The sequence below is a fragment of the Malurus melanocephalus genome, unplaced genomic scaffold (assembly GCF_030028575.1).
Source record: "Malurus melanocephalus ecotype Western Australia unplaced genomic scaffold, MMel_1.1 scaffold_14, whole genome shotgun sequence".
In the NCBI taxonomy this organism is placed as follows: Eukaryota; Metazoa; Chordata; class Aves; order Passeriformes; family Maluridae; genus Malurus; species Malurus melanocephalus.
This window is the reverse complement of record NW_026623246.1, coordinates 3,119,405-3,143,837: the sequence shown is the minus strand read 5'-3', so window position 1 is coordinate 3,143,837 and position 24,433 is coordinate 3,119,405. Positions and strand designations below refer to the sequence as shown.

Below are 24,433 nucleotides of genomic sequence, written 5' to 3'. Positions count from 1 at the left end.
TAAATTTCAATTATAAGTTTTGAATAATTATCAGGACAAATTCTAGCTGCTCTCAAGAGCTTTTTGCRTGGAGTACTTCTTTCAATGMTGTCCATTTTGAGGGGAAACATCTRTTTTTCTATCTTTATGCTTAGCTGTGACAGTTCTCTTACTTTCCATTCTTCTTGGTTTATTTTCCCTGACATTCAATATGAAGACTTAAATTTATTCTTAAAATACTCCTTTTTGGAAAAAACTGCTATATGCCTGSTAGGAATTGCAGGTGAACTCTTTACTGGCATACCAGTTACGAAATACGTTTGCATTGTAAATCCAGAATTCTTGCCATGATGTACAAGGCATCTGGAACAATCTGTGGCAAGAGGCTGTTTTGTTTCTAGTTATAAACCATGTTGAACTGTATGTGGGTTTTTCTGCTTTTTCCTTAACCCCATCATTCAAGCATTAATGAAACATAGGGATAGCAGATGTCATTAGGTCATTTAGTATAAGTGCTTTATGAAAGGTGAAAATCAGTGAAAAATACYGATTCTCCTGATTTGTCTTGTTTGATTTGTACCAGTGGTGCACTTCAGCTTTGCATTTGACTTTGGTCAGTAGACCTTGAGATGCCTTCTGTTCTTCATTAATTAATTTTATTATTACATAGTTATATCCTAATTTCAGTATGGATTTCTTCAGCTGTAGCTTTCAGTTATTCATTATTAGCATGTCTGTGCCTGAAAATAATTTTATTTATCCACAGGTTTTCTTAACATGAAGCCTTTCTTGAGCCCTTCATTTCTGTGCATCTTCTGTACACGGTTTAGTTTTGCAATGTGGCTATAAGTATTGGGCCGTGGGTTTGTACACAGTTTTCTAAAGTTTGTTATCTTCTGATTATAAAACCATGTTTCTTCTGTAGTATTACAGAATCACAAGTTGCATTAGTTCAAATTGCTCTGATAGCTCATTTCAGACTGCTTGTCCACCATAACTGCAAGCTCTGATATCAAAAGTTCCTTGCACAAAGTGCCTCCTAAGTGCAGATATGGCATAAGGCCCTTAATTGTGTAATTTTCAAAAACGCTTTTCATTTGATTGGTCCCAGACTACCAGTAGGCCAGTGCTTCTTCCTGTRCTTTCCTCTTCACCGTAAACCATTTTGATCGAATTTATGGATTCTACCACTGTWCTGAAGGCAACTTCCCTTTTACTTCCAAATAATTGATGAATATCTTGGGTAATTGTGTTTAGTATTAATCCCTGCCAAAATGCAGTGTTGACATGGCTACTCAGTAATGATTTGCTGACAGACAGGTTCAGAGAAAATTAATTTATGCAATGCATGCTTTTTTGGTTGATGTGGGTGTGAATGTTCTGATCACTTAATTGTTACCTCCAAAGCCTAATTATGGCAAACTATGTATCATCCATTTCACTGATTGTTTTGGCAGGCCCAAAAGGAGTTTGAACTTTCAAGCTTGTGTGTTTTTCCCAATTGTTTCAAGTAGGCTTGTGTGATACCTCTCCCCACAAAACTTGCTTCAGACTTCATGGAAAATATTCCACTAACATACAGTGCATGAGGCTCATTTGAGAGAGGCATGCATGCTTCATTATATGTTTGTTGGAGGGCAAATTAGCTTTAAATATTGGAGCCTTGTTTCTAACCCCTTTGTATTTTAGGGGAATTGGACATTTTGGGAAGGGTAGTACTCAGACAAAAAAAAGTGAAAGGCACCAAAAGCTACAGCTTGTGAGAAGTAGCTGAGGATGCATTCATTTCTGGACATGTCTTTAGTCAGTTTGTTCAAAAATAAACTAGCTTGTATGTCCAGTACAGCAGATGTATGTATCTGTCCCTAATTCTTGATATATTCATATAATCCCATTGATTTTCAGAGTATAGAAATGTGTACTTTTTTTAAGCATATGTGTGTTTGCMCTGTATTTGCATTGATATAGAACATGATATACTCCATTTTTTCAATAGATTGTCAAAGCCTTGGTGCAATTTTTTTTTTCCWGACTTCTGGTTTCTTTGTGTTCTGTCTGACTGTGTTACTGTATGTGTAAGTGAATTTTTCTCTTGTCATGTTTTCAACAAATTTTAATGCTGTAAATGCTTTGACTGTCTTTCATAGTTACATAGRTGAGTGAATTGTGTTGAGAAGAGAGATCTCTGCAGTATCTTACTGATTTTYAAAAAAGATGTTTGCTGTCTTCCTTTTTGTGTGGTCGTATTTCTTGCTTACTAATGCRTGAGATATCAGGCAGTTTGTCCCTTTGATTTTCAAGGTATCACTGTCCTTTTTTGACTGTATTTTCTATGAATTCTTGTTTATGCATAAAGCTTAGAAGCCTTGCAGAGTGAGGGAGCTACAACTTGMTGTGTTCATAATTTCTTCACAGAAGTTCAGTGCTTAGTTTTGGATTTATTTCTTCCTCTGTGAAGCAGTTGCTTTTTCTGTGGAAAAATTCTCTGAGATTTTTACATTTACATCAGTTAACATGTAAAATCAAAATAAATTTATCTGAAAACTTTAAAATACAGGCCYTCTGATGCTTGTTATGGAAAAAGCATCACATATTTTATTACATGGYACTTGATCCAAAAAGTCTAGCTGATTCCTTATCTGACAGCTGATGTACCTTAAAGCAAATAACCATTATCCAGATACTATTAGTTCTGCCACTGATAAAATTAATGTACTAACAGGGTGGAAGCACTAACAAGGAAGATCAATGTATCTGATTATGTGCAAGTAATTCATCAGTCTTCAAAACCCAGATCATGGTACCATAAACCAGTAAAAGGTATAGCCAGTACAGGAATAGTATTTTGGAGGCCTTTAAAACATAAAATTCTGTGATTAAGGATAGTTAGGTAATTGTTATCTGTTAAAGTCTGGGCACTCCAGCGATAGATGTGTTTATATGCTGTTCAAACGTACAGGACATGGCTCCATATCTTTTTTTTAAACTCCTAAGTTGTTAAATACATAATCAATTTTATTCTTCTGGTAAAGAACTTCATAGTTCTAAAGGTGGAAAATACTTTTGGAAAATCATTTTTGCAGTATGAATTCAGCAAATGATAAAACAAAATTCCTACTGCTAAAAAGGACTAGAACTCTAAAAAATCTAGTATGAGTCATGTAAAATACTGCTCAGTTTACATTGGACTGGTAGGTGTCAAACAATTTCCATTGTGCTTATGGATTCCATTTACTTGTGCTGTTGCCTGTCTTTTTAATTTTATTTAATAAACTAAAAAAGTTACTACACCATAATTTGCCAGTTAAAGTACATAATATTCCCAGAAAATAGTAAAGAGAGTAAGCTTTTCATTTACCCTTTTGAAGTCGGGCTCTGTTTTTACCRAGATTGTTTTCTCTCCCCTGTGTTTAGTTCATGAGTACCATTAACTCTGGTCATRGTGAAGGTTTGCAGGATATTGATGCCCACGTAGGACACAGTGGCAGACGCTGAGCTCACTGTCACGGAACAGAGAGGAGCCTAGGAATCTTTTCTATATGTCTTTCCTACACTCTAGTTAGGTTTGTGTGTAACAATATTAAAACAATATTTTAGACTGGTGGAAAAAAAAGTCTTTTAAAAGCCTGTTCTGTTCTGTTACAGCCTCATTTGAAAATGACACTTCAGGRAGCACTCGTGTTTCAAAACTGAATTATAGCTGCAGTTGTCACTACTGTCAGCACGATCCTTACTTTAGATCAGGGTGGTGGCAGCTGCACCAACTTTCTGGCTCTCTGTCAAGCCTTAGCAGATACAGGACTCAGCTGTCTAGGCATCATCTACTATTTAGAAAACCTGATCCATRTTCTCTTCAGGGCAAAGTGCCCAGTCAGGTCGGAAGTGTCTTTTAGGCTGCCAATTGAGTTGCTGATAGCAAAAAGATAACATGAAAGAGGGAAGTTTCCTTCCTGGATATGTCCTCTGGACTTSTTTTGTTTTGGTGAAATAGTTCTTTTGCTTTCCCTATATTCACCTGAAAGAGCACCAGTGGTTTGCTGCTTTAAGTTGAGGCTTCATACATCTAAACATAATTTCTGAACTTCCTCTAAAATCCTTCAAGATGTTACCATTAAACTGCTTTTATGTGCTTTCCTGTTCTCAAAAGTGGCTTTGAAAATTCTGAGGTGAAACTATTCTTGATGGGTTGTTGCGAACCCTATGTCAAAGGTGCTGTGACTTCAGTTCTGTTTTTTTTTTAAATTCAGTATGACAACCATAGTGGTATTAAGAGATACGCTGAACTCCTTCATCTTTTTGTATATGCACAGGAGACAGTAGAGATAAGTTTTTTAAAATTCTGGTTGAGTGCTTGTTTGAGGTTGTACAGCCATCTTCTCTAGGTGGGATTTCTTGTTCCTTTGATAGTCAGCAAACAGCAGGGTGTCTTATCTATGTTAGGTCTTCCTCTGTCACTTAACTGCCTGAAGAAAGCCTAGATACTGTCTTTGATACCTCATTTTAAAGTGGAGCACAGTGTCCTCTGCAAATAATTACAGAATTACTTCCAAAACTACAGCAAGAGCCTAGATGACCTATTTCAGGCTGTGCTCTGTTTTTAATTTTGGTTAAAAGCATTCAGGCTTTAACTACTTGCATATTTTGAGAGGGAAAACTAATAAGCAGTAGCTGATGGGGTGCAAGATACAGGAAAAGCCAACTGTAATGGTGTGTCTCTGCTGTTACATAATTCCAAGTGAACACACACAGTGTGCTTGATTATTTTGAGGGATTGAAATACAGTGGTRGAAATTGTCATTTAAGTTAACTTCCTAGAAGATTTTTCCAGTATATATGTTAGCAGCAAAGAGCTGGTAAAGCCATTGTAACTTATCCATACAAATCTTAACTGATTCCAGAAGCTGTTATRCCTGGCAGTTTTGGAGTAAAATTAAATTATGTATAATATACATTATTTTATTATAAAAATTACCTTTTGAAATAGAAAAAATAAATTTGTACATGTATTGTCTTTACTAATATCTGCGCAGTAAGAAAAATGTTGGTATTAATACATTTGAATTGTCACTTAATTTTGAGGAGTATCTGTAATTTCATTATATTTTCTACACATCTGTATAGAAGGATGCTAAAAAAATTCCAAAKACAAGTTGTAACTTAAAATTTCATTTATTGAATTTGACAAGTAAAGTTAAAGATTATTTACAAAAACAGGTCTCTGAACAATGTACAGTGAAACTCTAAACAGTGAACAGCTTCAAAGATCATTAGTCATTCTCTTAACTTTCAAGATCTATGAGGATTTTCTGTTCATTTTGKAATAGAAACAGTTCTCTCTACCTAATTGTTTTCTTAAATATTCGCTTCTTCAGAGTTTGTCAAATCAGCGGAGTTATTTYATTGTGCTATTTCTGTACATATTTTTAGGAAAAGAAATTCTGCATGAGAATCTGTAGGGAACAGTCCTCTCTGCTCTTTGGGAATTTTTTTAAGGTTTCCATGAAAAAAAAGGATTTTTCTCCTCTCAAGTGTTAGGGCATGGTTGCAAAGGCAGATAAACTGATCACACAAGTGTGGTTCTTCTTTTCTTTGCCCACCACCTTTAAATGACTTGTGTTTTTTCTATTTGTTTGAGCCTTAAGAGTAATTTTCTACTAGCTTAGTAAATTAAAGTAGTTTGCTGAGTGATTGGCTAATTGTAGAAACACAATAGAAGCGAGAGGAGCACAAAGATGTGCAGTGGAGCGTGGAAAGKTGGAGTCAAGAGCAGAACTTCCCTCTTGGTTGCAGTGGAGTATTTCATCAGCTCTTTCAGTTTAGGGGCATTTAATTTGAACAAACAAAAATGAAAAAACAGAAAAGTCCCACTGGGTGCACCTGAGGTTTCTGGATGTTTTCTGAGTGTTCAAGCTTCTCTTTCTGCTCCTCATCTCCTTGTCTTTCCTAAAGTTCTGTCAATTTTCCATTTTAAATCTTACTTTTGAAATCGTCTCATATAATGGATGCAATTTTAGCCACTGGGGTTTAGGTTATTGTGGTTCTTCCTTTCTATCCCATGAGTTTGCTTCTCCATTTAATRCCATTTGAAGGTCAGAGAAAGCAGAAAATAGTGATCAGTGTGAGAAATTAGGTCCAATATTTAAATCTTCCTGAATGTGTAAGTGCTAGAAAAAAACAGTGTGTGGTTGGAGAAATCTTAGTATAGAGAAGCCACCTGTTAACTCAGAAGCTTCTACTTAGCATAGGTTGCTAAAGTAATACAGAATTGTCTAAAATTCACYTTTCTACCTTTGCCAATTTCTCTGAAGCTAGCTGGGCTTTCAGAATYTTTTAACAGCTCTTGTGCTTTTGCCTGTGTACTAATCTCCTTTGCCAGGTAGTGTAGAGTAACTGGAGAGAGCTAACTCATCTGGCCCTTTTAGGCATAGTTCAGATGGAAGAAGGGCTAAGTGGGTGCATTGTTATTTACATTCAATGAAAATAAAATTAATATGTAAAACTCTGATTCACTTTTTAACAAAGAAATTGAATCCTCTTCCTCAGTGGAAATTTTAAGGTAGGATTAAGAGTTGAGGAGCTAAGCCTGCTTCTGAATTATACATCCCTGCAGTACTTGTAGCATTACTTTTCCTTCTTTTTTTTTGCTTTTCTATAGAAGAGAAGAAGCCTAAAGTCAAGAAACCAAAATCAGAATTCCCTGTATACACAGCACTGGAATCAAATGCGTATATACCATCTTATGATCATGGAGCTTCAATTGAAGAGATTGAGGAACAGATGGATGATTGGTTGGGAGGCAGGAACAGAACCCAGAAAAAGAAGGTAAGTTCAAAATCTTCCATGTTCTTATGTATTTTAAATTTTGATTCATTTCCTTGCCTCTCAGGAAAACAGAATATTGTGTGTATGCTTCCACAATTTTCATATACCATGAAAGTGTATAGAAGTACTAATTGTCTGGCAGAGACATAGCAGAAAAAATTTTTTCAATGTTCAGTGTAATTTCTGTAATGACACTGGAAATCTTGTTATAATAGGATGTTGTTGATTAAGCTATATGAAAGCTTTCTATGGTTTCTAATATAAATAATAATAAACTATTCTTGTTCACTAGAAATTAGTGGAACRTAATGCTGTCAAGTTGTATGAGGCTTGGTTCTTTCTCTAATTGCAGTTAATAAAATTTTGCTTGCAAGAATAGATTCTTCTCKGTTAAAAGAAAAGCAAAGCAGAAAGAAGAAACCTTTGCTTCTTAATATGCAGATGTATTATRTTTTGATTATGGAACTGATCATGTACTGTTCCATGCATCAGATAAGATGCAARAAGTTCTAACAATTCAATTTAGGCCTATTGTTAAGGTTCTTTCTAMTCAGAGATAAGAGTTCTTAGTGTCAATTAATATAACTGTGTTCTGGTAAATTTTATTTAATCATACTAGCTTGAAAATGTGTAATTTTCATGTTGRAACTGAGAATAAATATTGTAAATTATTCTGTTGCCTTGAAAATATGCCTTCCTTGGAAGACAGATGAGAAGGGTTTGCTTGAAGTGAAGTGGGGTTGGTTGCATGCTTGATCATCTGGTTCCTCTCCTYTTCCCCTCTGAGAGAAATTGAGTCTGTCTTTGAATTTCCATGAAAATGCAGAAATTGGATAAGACTGGGCTTATTCCATCTRTAAGTTTGCACCTTCTCATAGAATSTATAGAAGTTGTCTCTTCAGAGACTCTGCTAGAAGAACTAGTTKTAGGTCCATCCTTTCAGATGTCCTCAATGAAACTAAGTTTTCTACACTTCTATCTGGATATTCAGTATTGTATCTCATCACTTTGCTAAATAAGGGTATTTTAAAAATTATATTCTGTTGCAAAAGGGGTTGACCTTTTAGGTACAAGCAGGCAATTTGTAGGTATRCTGTCTGGGTAAAGTGTTTGACCTGAACAAACTGTGATGAGTTGTGCTTGCTTTGCTTGACAGCTGATATGTCATGGTGCWACATCAACATTTAATACAGTAGTGGAGGGAAATAGATTCACAAACTGCACAAAGAAATGGAGAATATATGTCACTGGCTGTAGTAGCCTGTAGGAGCAATTTGTAGCAGGAGAAGGTCTGTGTCATGCGATTTGTAATAAGCTCACCAGGAAAATGGTTGTACCACAAATGAATTGTTCCTAACTGTCATTTAACACATTTTCCATTTTAGAAATACGTATTTTTCTTCACTTTCACGTCGTACATGTGAACTGGGTCAGCTTCCCTCTTCTACCTCTTGCAGGGACGTGAAACCAAGTGGTGTGTAACATTCACCTCTCAGTTCTGCTTGTTTTAGGAAAAAGTTACTCTTTCATAAATCATTTTGCTGCCAGACCTTTTCTTGGGATTGTCATTTTTCACTCATAAGGAAGCCTGTCAGCCATTTTTTCCCTTGTCTTCCGTTGTAATTCAAGGATGTGGACTACATATGACCAACCAGCATTGAGAAAACTGCGGTAGAATCAAAGGAGCTTGATAAAGTAGTATCTTACTTTGTCATCCTTCCAGGAGTAAGGAGTAGAGTTGCTTYCCCTGCTATTGGTATCCCAAATGTAGATGCTTACAATAATTTAATGTTGCTCTTCAACTGCTCTGCACTGTTGACATTTGTACTTTAGAGGTGCCTAAAATCCATGAACCAGTGTTTTGGAAGTGCTGTACTGTGCAAAGTGCCCAATTTGATATAAAGTTTAAATTATGTTCAGTTCTTAGGTTGATTTATTAGTTTAAATACTATGAGTTCTTTTTTTCCTTGTGATTTATTCTTTTTCATTACTGCTTCCATAGGATTTAAGTATTGAAGTCGATAGCAGGCTGTAGAGAAGAAAACAGCTTCCTTCTTAGGCATCATAAATGATCTACCAAGGGAAGGAGAAAGAGGAGTGTTTTCTTTTTTTTCCTAAGATTTCATAGCTGGGTGAAAACATACTTACAGTATAGTAAAGTTATTCTTCTGCCCAAGTTTGAGAATGCACTGAGTTTATGTCTATGAGGAGCTAGTCTTGCCAAGTTGTTACTCTTTACTTAGAACTGAATATTAAATGAAATAATAAAAGAAAGCRAGCTGTTGGGAGATAGATACTATCAGTATTGCAGAACTGAGAGGTAATTTTTCAGCATTTCTGTGTAGCAGTGATCYATCCACCTTTGGGACCTATTTTTATATAGTTTTGATTGTTGTGCTTTTCAAAAAAACAAAAAAAAAAGAGAATACTTAACAAAAAGACTAGGTAAACAGAGTGAAAATAAATTTAGRAAATCATATTTGTGAGGGAAGGTTAAATAGTTGGAGTTTTAGACCACAAAAAAGGGAGGCTGTGGGGAGGTAACGGGATACAATGTTTTTCCAGTCCATTCCAGTTTTTAGGCAAAATTACAATAATTTATTATGACTTACTGCTTTTCTTAAGTTTAGAGATATACTAAGAAATATTTGTTTTGCAGCCAGGATGCTTAAATTCAGATTTGGGTAACATGTAGGGGGAGTTGCATGCCGAGAGCATGTTTACCTGGATCGTTTATGAAACCTTTCTGTCTATCCTGTTCTTGAAATCGATCTGTTGGACATAGTGTGAGCTGACTCAGTTGTATTTGAGAGCATGGAAATGAAGTAATGGGACTCTAGAGAGGGTTTTTTTTTTTTTTCTATATAGGAAATCATGTACTTACCTAGGACAAAATTGCATATTCATATAGTGCTGTTCATACTATTCATGCAAACTGCATATGACTACGAGCCTGGGAGGAACTGCTAAAAGCTCCTTCTCATGCTGATCAACACAACTCTTCAAAGCAAGCAAAGAAAAGTTTATTTCAAAGATTGTTTTGGTTTGTCATTGAATGTTTGTACTCTGTTTCTGAAAGGGTGAAGATCTGCAGGATCTTTCAGGTTGTTGAGAAAATTGACTTAATTTTACTTAGCTCTGGTTTCTGATTTTTCTTTTCTTTGTCACTAAAAAGTGACTTGTTYTGTGTAGGTATATGAGGAATTAAGGGAAATGTAGAGGGAATGGACTTCCTTCGAAATATATTCTTTTGTGGCCTGAAKATGTTGTTAAGGCACTATTGCATTAGTTAGTAGACATTTAACCTTTGCTTCCCTGTTGAGCAACCTATTACATGGAGCTGGAAGAAAGAAAAGGAACTTATTAAAGGATATATTTTGTTACTGCTGATCTTGTTCAGTAATTTCTGCAAATATTCATGCAAGAATATATGTATTCACTGTTTTTGGAATCATGCTATTGATGAATCATTTCTCAGTGGGATTTCTCTCATACTCTTTGTTCTGATTTGATTTTGTGTGATTTGTAACACATGTTGTTTCCATGAGAATTCATTGCTTATTTGAAGAATATTGTTGTTGCATGAAAATCTTGGCCCTTAAGAAATCATTGGGAGATTTATGCTTGTCTTCAGTGAGACCAGGATTATCATTCCTTTTGGTTTACAGATTCCTCATCTTCTCCACTGGAATCTCCTCTTCATTTCATATCATTATTTGACTCATTTGTCTCTGAAGATAGAATTCCAACTTCTGTCTCAATGACTAGTGAATACTTTTGACCTTTTGATATTGGCTTGCTCTGTAAAGAGGAGATAAAGGTGGAGAAAGACAGTGCCTGATCCCTTCCAGCTGGACCAGATGTATGGGTAGAAAATGATGTTTCTCATTATTTTTGTTTTTCATGTATCCTGCAGCACTTCTTGGCATTTGGTTGTTTTTGATATTGCAGGGGGCACCTGGCTTGATTTTACTAAAGCAGGAGTAGTAAAAACTATTTTTGTGCAGAGAGCTTGGGAAACTTAGCATACATCTCTTGTACTTGCTATATTTTTGACCTTTAAATTAAGATTATTAAAAACACTGTGAAATAAAAGTATATATAAGCATTGTTTTTACTYAGTTTATTATGGATGCTGGAAACGTGGTAGTTACCTTTTTTTCTTAATTACTGAACTGTAGACTGATCATTCTGCTRCTAAACTCTTTTCTGGGTAAAATGCAGTTCGTGTTTTTATTTTTCTCAGCCTGGGCCATCAAAGCACTGTGTTTCAGATATAGGGTATTGATAACTGAGTGAGCTTTTTAATCATAAAGGTTTTATTTGAAACCTGACTGTAGAACAGTGAGATAAAATAACTTTAAATGTACAGAAGARATCTCTCTGCTTTCTAACATTGAAAGGTAAAATGCCATACAAATGCTAAATTAGTATTTTAATATTAGCTTTAAATGTATAGATTTGACAATTAAGTCTTAGTCATTTTATAACCTTGTACATTTTGTAATTGCCAGCTAGCCTGCCACCTGCTCTCTTCTGCCTTGGATCTTCCCACATCTGTGCTGCTTTGAAATCTGAGTATGCTTTTTCTTTAGTAGCAAATAATGTGGTGCTTTTTCTAATCAGATGTCATATGACGGATTACCTGAATACAGTTTCCAGGCTTTTAAAAAATGTTAATTTCTTAAGCAAGCAGTTTGTATCTTAGCAGGATTAAGGTGCTGTGTAAACCAGATGTTTTAATAAATTGGTCTTTGAGGGGAAGGGTTATTCTGTTCTGGTGTGCAGCCTGAGGTCATCTAGTTTTGAAGTAATTTATTTTCTCTTTCTAMACAATGAAGCAAATACACTATTTGAAAAGTTTGTTTGGATTCTGATGCTCTTTTATTCTTGGGACAGGTACAAGTAAGCAGCTAGCAGTCCCAGATTCCTCATAGTCCAAGATTCCTCATAGTGTCCWGCTAGTGGGCCTTAATCCTGGCTCAGAAGTATTCCTGTAGGTCCAGAAAGTAAATCTGTCTGGGTTCCCAGTGAATTTAAGGCTCAGTATTGAGGCTGCCAGCAGCCATACATGTTAGTGTCAGTTATGAAGTTATTCATTGGAGCTAGTTTAAGCTCATAATACATTTTAACCTGCTCCAAATTCCCATCAAATGGTGATGATGTTGAGTCACTATTGATCTGGGCCACATTGAATTTAGCAACTGTGAGTTGAAAATCTCAGTATTCTATTATTGTTCAATTACCGAAGTCCTAAAAATGTAGTGTTACTGAAAAGATCCGTCATTTAAAAAAAAATAAATAAATGTCTGCATAGGAGTGTTATTATAAGTGTTAAGAGACAGACCTTCCTGTGTGTTTTTTATGCTCGGTGTTGCTGCAAATATTGCAGACTCAGCCTGAGTAGAATATTGGGTTTGCATGTTAAAAAAACTCTACGGTCTGTAGAATCACATAGGCTACTCCTACAGTTGGCATTTTTAATTAGAGTTATTACTATTAAAGGAAAATTATACACATGCTTTTAAAAATAAGTGTTTAGATCTACCTGCATTCTTTGGCTCCTGTCTGATATTGGTGGGCAGGTATGGAACAAAGTATATATTTTTCTTCTGTACAGCAGAACTCTAGTGATAAAATATTCATAGCAGTTAGAATGRTAGAATCATCTAGGTTTGAAAAGACCTTCTAGATCATCAAATCCAACTGTYAACTCAGTGCCACCATATTCACCACTGACCCACATCTCAGTGCCACTCTGTGTGCCTTCTGAATACTTTCAAGAGAATAATTCCACCAGTTTCCTGGGCAGTCAGTTCCARTACTTGACCACTCTTTTACTCAAGAAATATTTCCTAGTATCCAATAKAAAACTCCTCTGGTGCAACTTGAGTCCATTTTCTCTTCTCTCATTTCTTACCTGGGAGAAGAGATTGACCCCAACCTCATTACAGCCTCCTTTCAGATAATTGAAGAGAGTGTTAAGATTTACCCTGAGCCTCCTTTTCTCCAGACTAAACATCCTCAGCTCCCTCAGCTGCTCCTCACAAGACTCGTGCTTCAGACATTTTACCAGCTCCATTGCCCTTCTCTCGACTCTCCAGCACCTCAATGTCCTTCTTGTAATGAGAGCCCCAGAACTGAACCCAGGATCTGAGGTGTGGGTGGGGGATGGTCATTGCCCTTGTCTTGCTGGCCACACTATTGCTGATCCAGGCCAGGATGTCATTGGCYTCTTGGCCACCTGGGCACTTGCTGGCTCATGTTCAGCATGAACCAGCACCTCCAGGTCCTTTTCCTCCAGGTATCTTTGCAGCCTCTTCCCCCAGCCTGTGGCACTGCAGTGGTTGTTGTGATCCAAGGGCAGGACAAGCACTTGGCCTTGTTGAACCTCAGACCTCTGGYCCATCGATCYASCCTGTCCASATCCCCCTKCAGAGCCYTCCTGCYCTCCAGCAGATCAGCACTCCCACCCAACTCAGTGTGTCTGCAAACTGACTGAGGGTGCCCTCGATCCCCTCATGCAGATCATTGAYAAAGATATTAAACAGAATTGCTTCCTGAGCCCTGGGGAGCACCACTGGTGAGCGGCCACYGGCTGGATGTAATTCCATCACTCTCTGGGCTCAGCCTTCCACCAAGTTTTTGCCCAGTGAAGGGCACACCTGGCCAAGCCATGAGCAGGCAGYTTCTGCAGGAGATGCTGTGGGAARTKGTGCTAAAGGCTTTAYTGAAGTCCAGGTAGACAYATCTAGATSCTTTCATYCATCCACTAAGTGGGTCATCTTATCATAGAAAAGGAGACCAGGCCAGTCAAGCAGGACCTGTCTTTCATAAACCTGTGCTRGCTGGGTCTGATTCCTTGGTTGTCCTGCACATGTGATGGCTCTCAAGATGATGTACTCCATGACCTTCCCTGGCACCCAGGGAGAGTGTGGAGAAGGCGTCCTTTTGTTACACATTATGTTGGTGACATAGGGAACAAGACTTGATATACCAATGAAATAACTGGRCACCTTGGTTATTCTAAAATGTTTATGTAATTACATATTAGTGATTCTGTTCCCCTTTCTTTTCATCTTTGCTAGCCACCAAGTCAGTCAGCCTAATGAACAAAAGAAAACCAGAGASACCTTTTTAATTTTTCAAGCRTTAYAACTGACAGCCAATGTTTTTGTTGSTTTTRTGTCCAATTTGTTTCTTTATGTGACTGTTGAACTAGAGCAGTCTATTTCTAGGCAATTAGTGTATTTAGCATATTTCTATCCAGTTGGTGTACTTTTTATTTGTTTAGAAACAATGAATTTACTTACTTTTMTGTACACTTTGAGTCATCTTTCCTTAAATGCAGACAATAACCTTCTTTTCAGACTTCTGTCTTGAGTATTGAAGCCTCTAAGGACTTTACTTTGGACTTGAATAGCTTTAAGGAGAGAATAAATGTGATTCTAAAAAAATATTATTTTTAATTATTGCGTTTTCCTTGGAGAGAATGACCCACATACTTAAATCTAGAATAAAGCTTGTCTGCTTTTTAGCTGTGAATATCAAATCATTAGGGTCAGGAATCTAATTTAATCTGCAGTATTAAACATGCAAGGCTTTTTAGTTCTCAGGTTTTCTTAAGGAAGAATAAAATTATAGCATGATATATTCCTTAACTAGCATTTCAGTTGGTGATTTCAATATTATGGCAAATATACATCAAAGAACATTTTGTATTTGTAAATACATAATGAAGAAATTAATTTCTCCTAGCATTGGATTCAGAGAAAGTAGTTTYTATGACTGAGACAAAATGCCCCAAATAGTAAGCATTAAACCATGAGTTAGAGTTGTGCCTGAAATAGGTCATGAATATGCAAAGTCTGAGAATAAACACTAACTGAATAACYGCTATGTAAGTATCCTTGGTTTATGTATTTCCTTTTCTGCCTTTCTSTCTTTGACCCATTGCTTAGGTTAACAAAGTATAGGAAACTTAATTTCTTTATTTATTCTTAAATTTATAGAAATAAAATGGTGTGTTTTTAGAATATAAAATTCARTAATATCCTGTTTTCAAATATGCCATGCTCAGGCCAGCTAGAGCTGCAAGCAAGAAACTCATGCTCTGAATATTTAAAGATAGTATTAAAATGTACCTAAATGATGCAGAGAAATTATTTGATATGACAGCCAGAGAAAAAGCGGGGGTTGGAAATGGTTTGTTTCACAGCACAACCAAAATTCAGKCTAGATTGCAAAGGAAACAAAGAGCCAAAATAAATATTTCCCTAAGGGCATTTCCTAAAGATAGTAACAATATGTTATATAAACACTTATGCACTAGTTAAAAACATAAATCAGCCATGCATATGTGTTGAATTAAGGCAATACAGTTGACATTTGCCTGATATTTCCTGATTTTGATGGAGTTTTTAAACTTTCCTTCTAATTAAATATAGTAGCATGGGTTCTTGTCTTGTRCAGACAAGAATAGTAATACACTGATTTCAACACCATGATATAGATGTTGTAGTGTCAAATTTTAGCTTTCAGTAGTTTTCCAACTGAATCTGTGTTCCAGAAGAAGTGATTGATGTGACTTGCTGCCATAATTCAATCTGATTAGTTTCACRTATTATTTGGTTTTTGAGGTTTTGCTTTGTCCAGTTTTTTGAGTCTTGTCAGTTGAAAACTACCAAAGAGCTCCATTTAATTGTGCCAGGTATTAACTAGTGGGGACAAACACACAGGGTTTTTTTTTTTAATGCGGCTCTGTTTCTCCATGGGGCAGTACTATAATCTCAGTTCAGGCAATGCCTGGGTCCAAATTAGGGCTGTATAGCTTTTTACATTAACTTTCATTACTCTGGTCGGACTTGTTAATTTACCTCAGATCTCGAGTCCTGTTGCATTTCTGAGATTGACATTGTCTATCACAGAAAAACATGGTAGTTGACATAAGAGAAACCTCATTCCTGTGAGGAGAAATAGGAAATTGATCTTTTCCAGTCAATCCTTGAAGTTCTAACTTTTGTCATTGGTGGTGTCTCTTCTATCCTGAAGGTCATAAATTTGCAAGAAATTGTGCAGTGCTTTTTTAATTAATAGTTTTCGTTGCCCCAGTTTTGTTTTCCTCTCAGCCTGGGAGAGATGTAAAAAAACATTTGATGGGATTGCGCTGATTTAACCCAGTTGGAGTCAGGGGGTTGTGGAAATCCTAGTTTTCCTAGGTAGAATTCCCTTACTGTCACTTCCCAAAACAGTTACTCCTATCTCAACTATGAAAGGAAGAGTAAAGGAGCAGAAGGGAGTAGTTGCACATGTTAGGGATAGGAGCTGGAAGAAGATGTGAAAGCTGGTTAATCACTGTGACCTTGCCCCTCTTGCCTTCAAGAGGAGGGAGCAAGTGCAATTCAACAATCCCTGTATCCTCCCAATTTTGGCAACAAATGAGAGGCAAGGATGTTAAATATCCCTGAAATGGGATTTTCACAGGATCCACAACTTAGGGATCAGAAAGCATTTGCAGTTTATAGCACTGACTTCTGTAGTTCAATACACTGCTGCTCTTTTTGGCTTTTTAACATGAATTTGAAAAGTGCAAACTGTTGCAAAATAGTTACTTACTTTTCTTGGTAAGATTTTAGCTATCTTTAAGTTGGAGAATGAAGTTAGCTTCAAATAAATCCAGTTTTAATTTATAAGTGTAAATACACAGTGATGTTTCTGTATCATATTTTCCAGACAAACCAGTTAAAATCTGGTCAGATTCAGCATCTTACCGTCTTTCAGTCCATAGTGCTGCTGCTTTCCTTTTCTTCCTGGGGCTGTGACTAGAGTGAGGTTTGGTCAAATTTATTTATAGAAATGACCCAGAAATTATAATCTATGGTAAACTCCARTTACTAAAAATAAACTGAACTGTGTGAGAGATGTTTGGCTTTTGTTTTCATAGTAAAGATAAATACGCAATCCTGCCTTGCTAAGGAATGATTTGATACTACTGATATAAGCATTTCGCACTTCAGAATTTTCAGAGAATCTCAAWCTAGTTAATTAGCCATTTTCTGTATGGGTTTTGTCAGGCAGGATGCAGTCTTGAAAATATCACCTTTAGTCYTCAAACTCAGTTCAGTACACTTGAGCATGCAATTGTGTTCCATTTAAAGGAACAGGGGTTTTGTCCATAGCTGTTCTTATAAAATGCTGCAGGATAATGTATTACTTGCCCAAACCTGCAAAAGAGAAGAGCATACTTAATGTTGGCACACTATGAGAAACAGTACATTGTAGTGAGGTTAGTTTATTGTATTGGTGATAGCACTTTCTATAATTTCCAAAACGCAGAATTCCTTTCTTACAGTCACTGTCTTTGAGATGCAAATTGTGAAAGAGTGGATGTTCTTGCATTGTTTGCAATTGAGTACTATGGAAAACTTGTGTTTTATTGTTTGCAGCCCCCCAGACTTCACWAAGTAAGCATGCATTTACTTAGTGTTTTGTACACCATCAGATTTTTTTATACAGACCTTTTTAGGGAACATCAGCATTCTGACCATGCAGAGTTCTCCTGGTGGTGTTCTTTTTAATCTTGAAGTGAACTGTGTGCCTGGGTTTGGGTTTTTTTTTTTTTTTAAATATACAAACATCAACATGGAAAACATAAAACTTCAATTTTTACTATTTACTGGGTGTTTTTTGTAATTCACCTTGGAAATCTGGATTKGAATAGGTCTAGAAAGAAAATATATCAACAGAGGGTCTAGATTCRTAACTAGGGGATCTAAATTTGTAACTTAGTATGTTTTGGGTTTTTTGAACTATACTGGTTTTGGTGACTGGATATCTACCAGTAGCTGCAATATATCACTGCCTTAGGCTTTTTTTTATATTGTCCTTGTTTGGAAAACTAGCCTGGTAATGAGAAAGTAAGYGCAGAAAGAATGAGACTGACATTAATAATACATTTTCAGATGGCCACAAATTATGAGAAGTAAAATCTGTGCATATGAAAAAAGGCTACCTTTGATTTTTAATTAGCCCAAACTTTGTGGTTATATTTGGGAATTTGACAATGTTTATATATTTAACTAGTTTTACTAGTGTTGCCCTTATTTTCAATTACCTGTATACTATTTCATAATTAACCATTTTGAAATTTGGGGTTTTGTTGGCAGTGCTTGAGGTTGTCATCACAGATCTGTTTTATGAACACATGGAAACTTTTCAGATTCCCCACACACACACGCCTCCTTCATTATTACTTGACAATTTAGACTGTTGGAAAACAGAGCTGAAGTTGAGTTTAGTATGGGCTGTATTCACGAYATTTTCCAGGTAGCCTGTTTAGGGTCCTAAATGCGTATATTGTTTCTGATTCTTGCAGGCATATTCTGCTGGGAGAGTAAACTTTTTTTTGCTTTCATTTTCTTTATTTTTCTCTCCTTCATAGCCATAAAATTCACACTTGCCTTGAGCCATGTCAGAACATCTGTTGGGTTGTCAGCTAGATACCATTCTCTATTTTTGTTCTCTACCAAAGTGAACTTGTATGTTGAAACCAAATCCCTACATTTTGGTATTCTTCATAGCAGAATGTTGTAATCTTTGGGCATCTTGTCTATTTGGAGAAGGATGCTGAATTTTTCCTTTGGGTTTTAGCATGTTCATAAACCTGACTTGGTGAGTCATATAATTCTCCATTCCACAGCGTGTCTGTGCACTTTGGGGATGCAAAGTAGCTCTTGCATTTGAGTTAAAAATTAAGAGACCTTAATATCCAGGCTGGYTTAGGGCATTAAAGCAAGATAGCATGGCTAGTAAAAGACTTCAGTTGCATTTGATGTGAAAGGAAGAACATTATTTAGAGGTTCTCTGTGGTGGTRAAATACTTCAGAGTGAGACAGTTAAAACCTGTGTTTGAAGGAAGTCAAGGGAGACAAAAGCCCCCAGTTTTGGATAAAGTATTTAAGATGAATGAAGGTTGGAGAAACATGTTGCCAGCAACAGACCAATATAAAAAAAAAACAACAAAAAAACCCCAGAAAAACAAATAAATCCAAAAGTTATTGAGGTGATCTCTATCTTGTAATAAATTGTGCAAGGAAGCTTGACAGAAAAGCTGGACAAAGGATAGAAGAGGGAGAAGAGGAGAGCACTGCAGAGCAGTCGGCGGGATTAGCTGTGTAATAGTATCTTGTTTATTATGACTCCATCACAGGATGGTTTAGTGAATTAAATGTTATTTAAATACCATATGTTAACGTTTTCAGAATACCTGTAACATGCCATGTTGTCCTGAAGTAGACAAAAGAAGTGTATGCAGCCTGATACTGTTAAATATTTGATACTTAGTATTTCAAGAGTCAAATAATAACCTTGCAAGGAAAAACACTCTTTACTAATAAGGATTAATCGTATGCTTTAATGTAATTGCATGCCTGTGGGCTCATCTTCTCCAGTGAATTTAGCATGGCTAWAGATTTTTAATGTGTCAAGTAATTATGAAATAAGTTGCCGGATGCGATCTGTTGGGAACTTACTACCCTATGCACTTATTTATTGAAGTTTATGAAATTTGCAAAATGSTTCTCCTGAAGAATTCATTGACCTATGTACTAGAGAAGGTTTTCAATTTCCTGTTCCCTATCAAATGGAAATTCTTTTCAAACTGCATTTAAGAATCCAAATAGGTGTTTGAGAACGAATGAAATGAAAAACATTTATTCCCTTTCTTTGGGAATTTGTCTCCACATTAATGTATCACAGGCCAAGCCTAATTACATATTCAACCTATATTTTATTTGATCTACATGCCTGAGTGTCCTACAATCAAATTTACTGAAGAGCTTCTCATTTTTTTTCTGCATTAAAACAATTGCCTTGAAGCWGCTAACAATTAAAAAATAAATGAGTTAACACTTTCTGCTAAGTGCTGGCGTTTAAGTTGTAATATGCAATTAAAAACTACATTTTAATTTCTGTTCAATTACATTGACTTAAATAGTAATTTTAGTGTTATACTTATGAACCATTTAATTGTGACATTTTTCCTCTGGCATGCGTGATGCAAAAGTAGATTTGATTTTGAGAATGTGGCAAGAAGTAACCTATTCCCCCTCATGGCCTGCTGTAATGACAAAAAGAAAAAGCAGAATTACCTGGGCATTGTGTAAATTTGATGGAACCACTTCTTTTCAAAAGCCATAAAAATATGTTGGAATTTTTTTAACTTTTCATGTTTTTAAAACTATTTCRTAGGAGGAATACTGCGATTGCTTTATGGTCATGTAGATGGGTATTCAAAACATCCCCGCATGTACACGGTCATGTTAACAGCTGTAGGTTAAAGAAAGTTTTGTATGAAGTCTAGACCCAAGGCCTGGTAGAACCTGAAGTGTGAAAACGTGTATGGTAGAACCCTGGCCTTTTTCGGGTGTGTGTTGCTAGAGATAGATGCTTTACTACTTTGGCTGTAGCTCCTTTTTTAAAAAAAGGAAACAGTGTAGGAGCTGATACATTGCGAACAACTAGTTGACGTATTTTTGTGTTAATGCTAGAGAGAACTTGGCTATGGAACAAGGTCCTAATTGGAATGGATTAAGGTTTTCTTTTCCCCTCTGAACCCTTCAGGTCCTGTTAGCATGCTGAAAATCACTTTGAAGCATTTTCTAATGTCCAGACTAAAACTYGGTAAATGAATAACCCAAGTACTCGTGTCCTACTTTGGTGATGTGTTGTTCTGCTCTGTTCAGGTAACTGGCTGTAAGGTTATGAACAGAATGAGAAAACTATTTGTGATTAAGCAAAACAAAGCCTGGCCTAAAAAGTTTGGGGTTTTTTCAAGTGAGATTCTGTATCTCTGGAAGGATCTTATTTCATTCATTTGGTAGCACCTTTTGTGGTTTTGATCTCTGAATAACGCTGGWAGTTTAATACCAGTCTACCAGTTTTAATACCCTTCTACCAGTAAACGTGGTTCTACTTGCAGTTGATGAGTTTCCAGGTTAAGTATAAATTGAAAGTATCATGCATTTTATTTAATGCCATCCCAGTTATATTACCAGATTCATAAAGTTCTTAAGGTATGTTGATCTTTGTAAAATACCAGAATTTTGAATTAATTTTTTTTTTTTTAGTGTTTAGTTCTATTTCATGAAAAATTGTATCTTAGGGCTGGAATGCACCTTAAGATATCCAGTTGTGTTTCCTTCTGTTACACAAGCTTAGGTATTGCAGTAATCTGTGTCTCGATTAGATGCTGTGGTGAGGACACAGCAGCTTTCTACCAACAAGGGCTCTTGGCATCATTTAATGAGACTGTTGCTGGAGCGGATATCAAACAATAGTGTTGTGGGTTTGGAATGCTTTTTCCCAATTTAGTGTTYCCACTGAAACACTCCAAACCATGCTCTGCTTGATCGCTCCCCCTGTCTCTGCTGTGGGCTGCAGAGAATTGGAGGCACAAAAGTTAAAGATCGTGGGTTGATATAAGAACAATTTGAGGGAGACAGCAATGAGATAAGAAACTGAACAGCAACAGCAGCAGTAGTGAGGACAATGTGCAGGAAAAGGTGAACAATTCAGATGTGATTGTCACCCACCACAGAAACCCCACAACAATACCCAATCTCTCCATCTGCCACCCATAAGGGAGCCCTTCCCCAGTCCTCAGAAGATGAAGTGGTACAGAATAAGCTCTAGGTCCTAACTGTGTTTCCCCCGGCTACTGTTCTGGCCAGAACCAGACTCTTGGTAGACCTGCCTGAGCCAAGTGTTGGACCAGACGACCTCCAGAGGTGCCTTCCAACCTCAGCCCCTCTGCAGTTCTGTACTGTATTGGTGTGCATTTACTCATAGACTTCAATCCTCTTCTCAGAAAATTCCAGGGTAATGTCARTTTTAATTGACTATAAGAAAGTATTCTGAGGGAAACATTCATCTGGTGTAATTTATGTCTTGTCTCTTSCTGATCAAGTAAAACTGATATAGAAGTGATTCTTAAAACAATTCTGGTTAAAGAAAACCAGTGGTAGGAAGTTCATTAGTTAATTTAGGTTTCTGATACTGTTTGAAGACTGTGTATGGAGTAATTGTTCTCTAACTTTAAACGATGATATTTATGGTCTAACAACCTCTTTTTTGGTTCTGTGTCCTTTTCATATGTGCTCATTTAATCTGTGTTTTATGGAATTGTCATTTTTATCTATAATCTCTTTAAACCTTTGTGATCATGAAAGGGCTTCAGCATTTAAGTCAGCCAGTATGTTCTGCCATTTAAAAGAGGTCACAGTAACATTTTTAGGATGCAGACATTCATAGATCTTCTTTCTTTATAAGGTAGTGGCAAAAAGAAAAAATGTGAATAATTTTTTCCAGAAGTACCTAAATCACTGAGGGAATAACTTGTAATTAAAATTATCATTAGGTGGTRTAGAAAATTCAATCAGTTTGTTAGGTTTCTACCAATAGGTAATAAGTTTTTTATATTTATTTCTYATGGAAGTAGATCTGCACACTATTTTATTGCTGGCACAGTTTTACTTTAAATCTGGTATTTTTGCTGTTGCAGCCAACAGCAGCAATATTAAATGCTGGTAATCTCCTGTAGTTTTAAGGGGATATTGTAAAAAAAAAAAATTATTGACCAGAACTTATCTTAGATAGAACCATTTATTTTGGTACTTTGTAGTCCTTTGGTGAGTGTAGTGAGGCTGGCTGCCAGGTCCCTACCGTGCCACTCCTTCACTCCTTATTCTTAGTACGACTGTCAGAGAAAATAAGATGAAAAAGCTCATGTGTTCAGGTAAAGGTATGGAGATCGAGTAATCCGTTGCTGTCACAGACAAGGTAGCCTTGTCTTGGAAAAGATTTAATTTAGTGCCAGGCAAAATAGAATTGGATTGTGAAAAATCAAGACAAAWCCTAGAACACCTTCCTCTCACTCCCTTTAAAGGCTCAACTTCACTCCTTTCCCMATTCCTCTCCCTCTTCCCTGCTCCCAGTGGCACAGAGTGTTGGGGTGGGGGGCATTTGGTCAGTCTGTAACAGTTCCTCACTGCCACTCCTCCCCACGCTTTTTCCTGCTCCAGTGTGGTGTCTTCCACCACACTGATCTATTTTGTGGACACATTGTGGTGTTGTCCACCATGGTCTATTCCTTGGGCTGCCAGGGAGTCTCTGCTCTGGTGTCAGGAGCACCTCTCCTTCTCTGACCTTGGTGCCTGCAGGGCTGTTCCTCACACTTCCCCTCACACTACTGGGCAGCACTTTGCCCGTTCCTAAATACAGTGCTACCAGAGGTTCCCAGGGTGCCACCAGAATGRCTGATGGGCTCAGCTGAGTCCTGCAGTGGGTCTGCTGGAGCYAGCTGTGTCAAACACAGAGCAGTCCTTCAGCTCCTTTCAGAGAACCTACCTTGGCTACCAAAATTCTGCCCATAGTCAGCTGGTAAAAAATTCTCACTTGTGGTRTCATGTTTCTAAAGATTTTTGCAATGAAATACTGAAGTGTTTTCATTCTTTTTACATCCTCTGTTTTTCCAGGGTGATGTAGCTTTAACCAGATTATTACTTCATATCAATGACTAGGCATTAACAAGTCATTATTTTTGAACTCTTTTAGCTCTATTGATAAGAAAATATTTTTATTAAAGTAATAGAAAGTTTTTTGAGGTTCTTGTTCTTTTTATTAAGAATTACTGCWTAGTTATTAAGAATTATTGCTTAGTTGTGCCTTCTACAGATTATTAATAAACTGGAACATTTTTAAAGTCAGTACTTAAAAATGGCTCTTGGCTCTGAATTTTTGAAGTAGGAATAAATAATAAGTAGGAAGGGGGAAAGAAAATCAACTCTGAATGGCTTTTTGCCATTTARAGACTAMATGAAAAAAGTATGTAAAATAGACRTGAAGAAAATCTGCAGAAATTACTGTAGGGTTGGAAATAGTGTTTACTGATACTTGKAAAGTGACCTTTATGAGACAAAATACTTGTTATTAAAGGTTTGCATGGTCTGGATGGAAGACACAGAAAGGCCAGTAGCTAGAAGTGAAAGGCATAGACATTGGAATGAATATAGAATAATAGCACTCATCTTGTGAAGATATAACACATCYTGTGCTTCATTTTCAAGCCTGTTTGCCACCTTTTCTGTAAGATGACTGATTAATGCTGGTTTTTGAGTATCTGCAACTTTCTGAATATAGTAATAAATTTCAAAAATTGTCTTACTGCTTCATGTAGCTGGTTCTTAACTTGATTTATATTTAATTCTTCTCCTCCTCCCCTGATTTTCGTCTTTTTGAACACAAATTTTTCAGCCTTAATGTATGGCTTATTATAAGTCTAGGAACACCCTGGCAGCCCCAAATAATACTGCTGAAGATGGTGGTAGGAGAATCTCTTATTCATTAAGGCTTCCTGCTAAGGTTAAGTAAGATATATATATAGATATATATATATATATATATATATATAGGCAAATCTTAGGAATCAGAGAGCTGAATAATAATTCCTTTTTGACCTGTATTAGCTGTGAGATGTACTTGTAAATAACTATTTTAGTTGCTGTTTCTGAATAGATGGAACTGGTTTTGTTTTCCCAAAAACATAGGGGGTCTCTTATATTGACATTATATGTTT

General features: G+C 36.5%; 1 protein-coding gene across 1 annotated transcript in view; it reads left to right on the top strand.

Moving 5' to 3' along the window:
• Positions 1–24,433, top strand: part of DNAJC1 (DnaJ heat shock protein family (Hsp40) member C1) — a 106,527-nt gene that overhangs the window by 59,069 nt on the left and 23,025 nt on the right. Inside the window, exon 8 of the mRNA XM_057383726.1 lies at positions 6,635–6,801. Coding sequence (XP_057239709.1) covers positions 6,635–6,801 — 167 coding nt within the window. The remainder of the gene's footprint in view (positions 1–6,634; positions 6,802–24,433) is intronic.